The sequence below is a fragment of the Lactuca virosa genome, chromosome 4 (assembly GCF_052849685.1).
Source record: "Lactuca virosa cultivar CGN04683 chromosome 4, Lactuca_virosa_CGN04683_v6, whole genome shotgun sequence".
NCBI lineage: Eukaryota > Viridiplantae > Streptophyta > Magnoliopsida > Asterales > Asteraceae > Lactuca > Lactuca virosa.
Genome location: NC_136429.1, coordinates 207,905,139 through 207,912,976, shown reverse-complemented (window position 1 = coordinate 207,912,976; position 7,838 = coordinate 207,905,139). Strand labels below are relative to the sequence as shown.

Below are 7,838 nucleotides of genomic sequence, written 5' to 3'. Positions count from 1 at the left end.
AAAAAAAAAAGTCGTGCCAAAAGAGATTCAAACATTCACATTGGCAAAAAAAGATTTCCAACAAAAACTGGTCCAAAAATCAATAAATTCCAACAAACAAAATACACAATAATTATACCTCGACCCCATGAAAAAATATCGGAGAACATATCATATCATATCAATTGTAGGCAACACAAACATATATTAATTAAAGCAATATAGACGACCACTTGTATTCTTGGATTGGTCAACATTTCTTCGGAAATTTACACCTGGTCAACCAAGCCAATAATAATAACAAATTAAAATAAAGAAAAAAGAAAAACACCACCATACTCAAATTTACACTTTTTTATTTTTTTAATTTTACCTCGATGTAATAATGGAAATGGAAGAGAGCCAGATAAATGTTATTTACAGGCAAAAACCTCTTGAGAACAAAATTTTATCACCAACAGTAACACATCATACACATGAACCATTTTTTAGTGATTAGTTTCATGCTATGCTATCTGAAAACAAGGCTTCCATTTTGTTGTACTCTCAGATTTTCAATAAGTGATTGGTAGAATGACTTCAGTGACTTCATATCATTGCCCTGATAATAAATAAACAAAAAGTTCATTTATCACTTTAATGGAAACATATAGTAATATGTATTTCAAGTAGTGAAAAAAAAAAGTTCATTTATCACTTTAATTATTTAAATGTGTACCTGTACTTTCTGGCAATACTCTTCTGCTAAATCTTGAGGACAATGTGCAGCAAGAAACCCTTTTGATACAAAATTAATCAGAAAATCATTTCCAAATTTCTCATACATAACCTTCTGAGCCATTACAATTTCTCCAAATAAAACAAACTGCAAAAAAAGTAAAAACTTTAGATAACTTTTACATACAAAAAAAAAATATAAAAAAAAAAAAAGACTTACAGTATTTGCATCACGAAACTCAAAGGACTTATCAAGGACACTGTATAAACAACAGTTTGTTGCAAAAGCCTCGATTACAAAGGTTTGAAAACCAGGAACCTGTATACTTAATATAATTAATAACATTAAATACACAAATTTAAATGAAATAAAAGACAACATATAAAAGGAATAATACAAAATGAGTACATTACCTTTTCTTCACCATATGTCCTATTGCACCAATCTTTAATCAGTCTAATAAATATTTGTACACAAGCCTAAAGTAAACAAAAAAAAAAGATTTCATCAGATTCAAATAAGATTTTATAAAATTTTATATTTTTATATTTTATACCTTTCTGACAGTGAGATCTTTGTGATTACAGCAAGTGAACAACAGTAACTGCATCATTGGATCCAAATAAACTCGACTTTTAGCAGAAAGAAACACAGATGATAATCCATGAGTTGCAACCACATGAAGAAACGTGTAGAATGTTCTTTGAAGCTCTTGTAATTCACGAATTTCCTAAACCAATCATAAAATATATTTTTTTTAAATCATTTATCTGAACAACACTTAATTTTTTAAATCATTACCTCTGTGTTGCTACCAGGTCCTGATGGAATTGTGTCCCTTGGTATAATACTGAATACTCTACTTGCAATAACAGGGTATACATTTTCAAGAATATCTTGAACAGATGTATTGAATTTGCATATGAGTTGATTTATTAATACAAGAAAGCCCACGAGTTCTTTTGGCTGCATGAGGAATGTCATTATGAGAAAAGCAACAAAATGGAGGAAATAATAATGAAAGATCGAAAAAGATATTAAATTAAATACTAAAAATGAAATAATTAATTAATACCTCACTTTCAGAAAGAAGCTGCTCCAAGGCCTTTGGAAGGTAAGGGAACACAGATGAACCTAATGTCTCCACCATTCTGTGAATAAATGAAGTAACCTGACAAAATAAAAAAACAAAGAGTTTTTAATTGAATAAAAGTGAAGAATAATACATCACAAGAAAGAAAAAAAGGATTCTTGGATGTACCTTGGAGCGCAAGGTTTCTACTTTTGGAAAGATCACAAGGATTTGTAACAGCACATCCAATGTCTATAACAAAATAAGACACTTTTTTAGTTTTTACTTTTTCAAGAAAATGTAGAAATTGAGAAAAAGATTATGATTATTGATTACTAACCTGTTTAAACATGAGGCCAATTGCAGGGCGACTAGCTGTCACAAGTCTCTCACTAAACCCCTGTAGAAATACATATATTGAAAATTATATAAAATATATTGTCATTATCCATAAATAGATGTAAAGGAATGAATAAAAACCTTGCTCAATGCGTTAATTGCCATGATAAGTTGTTGGATATTGGCAACTTTTGATTGTGATTCTTCTGAATTTTGAACTCTTGAGTTCACAATCAATATCTCAACCTGTTTCATTACAAGATTCTCATATTATTGAATAAAAAAGATTCATTTTAACATTACAAGATTTTATGTAGAACAAAAAAGATTCAAACTTTTTGACCTGTTGACAAAGGGGAGTAAGCAAAGATGAAAGATACTCTGTTTGTTTTTCTAGTGGCACATCTTCCATTCCAATTAACAATCCAATTGCTTCAAAAATATGACTACCATCTTCAGATCCAGAAAGCTCTTTTGATGCATAATCCATACTTGTAAACTGTGAAACTGTATCATTCAGACTATGCAGAATTGTTTCAATGAAAGGAACGAGTTTTGCTTTGAGCAATTTCACAACTCTCATGAAAAGATAACTCGCCCTTCGACTCACTTTCACTTTTGAATGATGTATACCTCGATCATCAAGAAACGCAGCTAAAATTAAAGGAATGTATTGGTTGTTTTCAAGAACAAATTTCATGTATCTTGTTATTGTATCAAGATACACCAATGCAACAAGTCTGTTAGAATGACAAGGGAATTTTGTGGATAACAGCATAGGGACAAGTTCTCTCAAGATCCCACTACCTGTTCTCATTGCCTCATCACTTAAAGATTCACCAAATGCATAAAAGAGTGATAAAGCAGCTTCTACTTCTTCAACATTAATGTCAAGAGAGGACCCCACAGCATTTGATAATGAGTTTCTAATGAAGATTTGGGTGACATCAGGTGCTACACGCCCTACTGTACGAAGCAAGACTAGCAGATCTTTTCTGTGTTCAATCATTCTATCTTCTTCTTCTCTTCCTACTTTATCTAACACATCAAGATTGTCCCTATACATTGGATCAAACCTAATTTGCATACGGATTACCTCCAAGATCTGGCCCACGTGAAAAAGTTGTGTTTCTGTCAATGGAGATGAGCCTTTCATTGTTGCAACATATCCAGAAAGAAATTGGACAATACTGAAGGTTGTATCCAGTTCACAGTTTTGCATAACGTAGAAAACAGATGGTAAGACTTCATTCAGAAGATCAGTGGAAGCTCTTTTGTGATCTCCATTGTTGAGATTCTTTAAGCAATCTAAAAGCACAGAAGCGTAGCCTATAAGCAAAGAGGCTAACCCTGAAACAAATTCAGAGTCAACATCACCTGCTACCAAACCAAAAACCCTATTCATTTGAAGGCTCTGGAGAAGGGTGAGTTTAGCTTGTGAATCCATCCGTTTAGAAACAACAGCAAGAACACAACCGGAAGCTGCAGACCTGAGTTGATCTGGTAATCCTTCTACTAATATTAGTTCGAATAGTAAAGGGAGGAAAGTGTTGTTTGCCACTAAACCGATTTCAATCCATGAGATGTATCTTCTCATGGTGTCGAGAACAAAGGCAGAGAGTTCAGAATCGGTGTTCTTGTATAGGGAGACAATGTCATACCAAGCATGAACGATCTGATTGACACATTGTTGTCTCATTGCATCCTTGATCTTCCCTGACACCACACCCTCTTCTGGTGTTCGTGGGTAGTCTTGGCTTATCAATTCATCGTCCAGAGCATTTAGAACACGACAGAACATATCAATCACTAAACCACCTTTGCTCAAATTAGGGAGAAAATCAACGAAAATGGAAGACCAGATTGATGGATACTCATAGTAGATCAGAGTAACCAAAACCTGAGCGAGCTTATTCTTTACATAAGAAGGACCATCCAAAACCTTAACCGAATTGCTGTTATCAAGTGTTTCATAGCACGCCATGGAGAAAACCGATGTCCTAACAAATGATTTCTCTTCTGTGCTCATTCCAGAGTAGCGAGAACGCAAGACTTCATGCAAACATTGTAAACACCAAAACTGAACTTGAACGAGTTTCGAGAAACACAATCGTTCGATACATATACGACAAATTGATGGATTATCTTTGATTTGTTGACAGAATGTAACTGCTTGTGACTTCAATACAGATGTAACAGTCCCCGATTCATCGAAGATGATGAGTACCGCCTTCTCCAGATCATCCATTGATGCAAATCCACTAATCTTATAGAATAAACCCTAACGCAAAACCTCAGACCATCAAATCCGATTCCTTACAAGCTCTTAATGTAAATCAGTAGATTAACAAATCGAATGAATTGAATACACGAATAGCCAGTATACCTTTGCGGTAGAGAAGGCTTGGATATCTAGCAAAACCGATCTTGGTTCACAAGAACTAGGGTTTCGTTACAAAGATAAAGAAATGGAAGCAACAAGAAACAATCTTTTTCCTGCTTCTAGGGTTTCAAATAGTTGAAGATTAATGTAAAAGCGAAATAGCGAGAGATTAGGGATTTTGAGGAGGTTTTCGACGAGTTTTGGGTTGAGTGAAGGACGAAGGTTTATTCAAGAACACATATAGACTAACCACACCGCCACCCATAAACCCATGTATTTATAGGGTACAATTTTGAAGTGTGTCAAGTATCTTTACATTTCAATCTTTAAATTTTGCTTTTAAAATTGTAATATCAATTTAATTAAATTTGAATATTCTTGTAATAAATCAAAATTTTCTTCATTTAATTTTTGTGATTTTCTTCCCATTTTTCAAGCATTTTAGGTCAAATATACATATCAATTTGTTTATTTGAAATTTCTTTCTATAAGTAGAAAATTCAATTATAATTTAATTTTTTTATTATTCAAACCGATTTCCAATTTAATATGAGTATACGTTTCGTCAATTAGGTTTTTTTAAACAACAAACAAACACTCCTAACAGTATTATTTGTGTCTTTAATAAAACTAAACCCTCTACATTTTGTTGCAAGACCAAAACATGATACATCTTCAAGTTAAAGATAATATAAATATAAACTATAACAACAAATAAATTCATAAATAAAAATATTTGGTAAATGTTAACTAGTTAAATTGATGGATTGAATCGTAAATCATTTAAAATGAATGTGTGATACTTTAAATTGTTTTATTCTAGAAAAAAAATTATTGTAATGATAATTTTATATTTTTATTAAAAAAAGGTAAAATGTTTTATGAGCACGTTTGATATTATCCATTTGTCATTTCTAGTTTTGCTTTTTTTAGTTGAAAATATATGCATGAATTTTCTTTTTGTATAAATCCGTTCGAATTGCTACAAGTTCTATAATGTATCCGTTAAAGTAGCTTTTTCTTTTTTTAATTATTGCGTGGATGATGAAGCTGCAAAACTTTACGATCATATTTATAGTCCAAGTTTGATCAAATATTTTAGTTCCTTAGGCCATAAGGTATAGTCAAAGTTTAACAAGTTAGTATTTTTGGTAAAAAAAACATCAAGAAACAATGAAAAATCCTAAATAAAAACTTGACATGATTATTAATATGGCTTTATTGGTAATCATGCAACTAACTTATTACAAGTAATTTAAATACCGATACTTGTTGCTTTGTGATAGAGAGAATTAGAATACTCAACTTTCGCAAGATATTTACTTGGGGTTCAAGTTGATAGATGGTTCTCGAATACATATAACTTGCACTATTGCACAAAGTATTTACTTGGGATTCAAGTTTTCCATGTGTGTTTTTTATTCTAATTGGCGTAGTTTTATTCGCATTCTTGTTTTCTTGGTCACCAAGTTCGTTGTTAAGAGCACGTGATTCTTAAATTAGAGTTTTTGCTTTTGAACAGAAATAGTGTGTATAATTTACTCATGAATCACTTGTTTTATGTAATAATTTACCTTTAAAAATTTAAATGGTGTTGTACAAAAGTTTTGCCTTGTTCTAAATACTTAAAGATGTTAGGAATATAATGATGACAATGTCTAGTAGAATGTTCTAAAAAGCGTGAGATGATCTCGCAAATGCAACACAACAACAAGAAGCTACTCCAACATCTCAAAAAATCTCACGGTGATGTTGTTAAGTGTAGCGCACGATAAGTCTGATCAAGAGACAAGATGTGTCATAGTTTGTTATAATGAGAATTCTTTTAATGTGTTTATTTCGATTTTTTTTTCATCATACATGAAATTATTTAGTTTTTGTTAATTTTTTGCTAATTAGTTGTTCATATAACACTTATGTAAACTTGTTATATTTGATATAAATATATAATTATTTGATTTATTTTCTGTGTATGTATTCAAGTTGTTCAATATAATCGAGTAATAATATAACACACACACAGAGACATATATATATATATATATATATATATATATATATATAAAAGCTACTAAAAGAATAGGTTGTTTGATAAGATGAATACGTTCAACCTCACATAACTATAATCATTATCATACATTATCACTAATTAAATTGTTTATAAGGGTATTATGGATTTTTTTTACGATTCTTACACTGTCAGAATGTGTTTTTTATAATCTTATTCTGTAAGAATGGGAATGAGTAAAAAACAATGTGTGGGAACAAAAATAAATAAGAATGCATGATAATGCATGATAATGATGATAGTTATTGTAACACTCCAAAAATCATAGAAATTTTAAATTTTTAAAATTTTAAAATCAATCATTAACCAATCATTGTTTACATAAAGAGTCATTGTTTTAAAAGTATTATTCAAAATCAGAGTTTTCCCAAGATCACAAAATAGGAAGATGTGCACGATCACACATTCGTTTTCCCGCGATCATCTGAAGTACTTGAAACAATAAACTTAAACTTTAAGTCAAAGCTTAGTGAATTCCCCTAAACTACCAATACACAACATATAACAACATATATTGGGTCCATAGCTAATAGACTGGATTACCCTTGAGCCCACAGTATGAGTCTGGCTTGCCCTTCAGGCCCACAACTCATACACGGTTTGCTCCCGAGCCCACAGCATAAGTCTGGCTTGCCCTACAGGCCCACAACTTATGACTGGCTTGATCCCGGGGTTTTTTGGCTACCACACAAAGCAGTATTACCTCAACCCAACCATACCATGTCGACATATACATAACATATAACATATACCCGGCAACAGATAAATATATAACTAGTCATCAGACAAAACATACAAATCTATAGATCACTTGTAACAACCCAAAACCAGGATAAAAATTTTCATTTTTAAAGAAGTAATATAGTCTTTATATTGTTCCAAAACCCATTACATAATAACAATGTCAAATCATCAGAGTAATAATATCAACAAGTGCGAGAAAATGGTGAGGGGAGAATGTTGTGTTATCACGTCGGGCCCTTACCCTTAGTACCGGAAGTACCTGAAAACATAAACACAAATTGTAAGCAAAATCTTAGTGAGTTCCCCTAAAGAACCACATACCAATCATAAATAAGATAATGATATGAGTCAAACCATATTCTTACAAGCAATTTCCTGTCGAGGGACAAATCTCGGTCTTACAGAAAGTTGCCAAGGGCCAGATCCTGGTCTTTCAAACAATTGCTAGGGGCCAGATCCTGGTCTTTCATATAGTTGTCAGGGGCCAAATCCTGGTCTTTCATACAATTGTGAGGGGCCAAATTCTGGTCTTTCA

General features: G+C 32.0%; 1 protein-coding gene across 1 annotated transcript; it reads right to left on the bottom strand.

Annotated features, from left to right (window-relative positions):
* Positions 1–40: 40 nt before the first annotated feature.
* Positions 41–4,723, bottom strand: PSD (ARM repeat superfamily protein). The gene is made up of 12 exons (XM_079044916.1): positions 2,452–4,723; positions 2,250–2,354; positions 2,110–2,169; positions 1,959–2,021; positions 1,773–1,868; positions 1,499–1,663; positions 1,254–1,427; positions 1,111–1,176; positions 917–1,015; positions 698–844; positions 353–580; positions 41–254 (listed from the first exon to the last, which is right to left on the bottom strand). The coding sequence occupies exons 1-11, from the start codon at positions 4,354–4,356 to the stop codon at positions 491–493; spliced, it is 2,970 nt and encodes a 989-aa protein (XP_078901042.1). The 5' UTR covers positions 4,357–4,723; the 3' UTR covers positions 41–254; positions 353–490.
* Between the last annotated feature and the right edge of the window lie 3,115 nt (positions 4,724–7,838).

Excerpts from the sequence above, each read along its gene's own strand:
- PSD (XM_079044916.1), bottom strand. The coding sequence starts at position 4,356 with ATGGATGATCTGGAGAAGGCGGTACTCATCATCTTCGATGAATCGGGG. Across the intron at positions 845-916 it reads AGTTTCGTGATGCAAATACT|TTTGTTTTATTTGGAGAAAT; the intron begins GTAAGTCTTTTT and ends CTTTTTTTGCAG. Across the intron at positions 581-697 it reads AGTATTGCCAGAAAGTACAG|GGCAATGATATGAAGTCACT; the intron begins GTACACATTTAA and ends ATTTATTATCAG.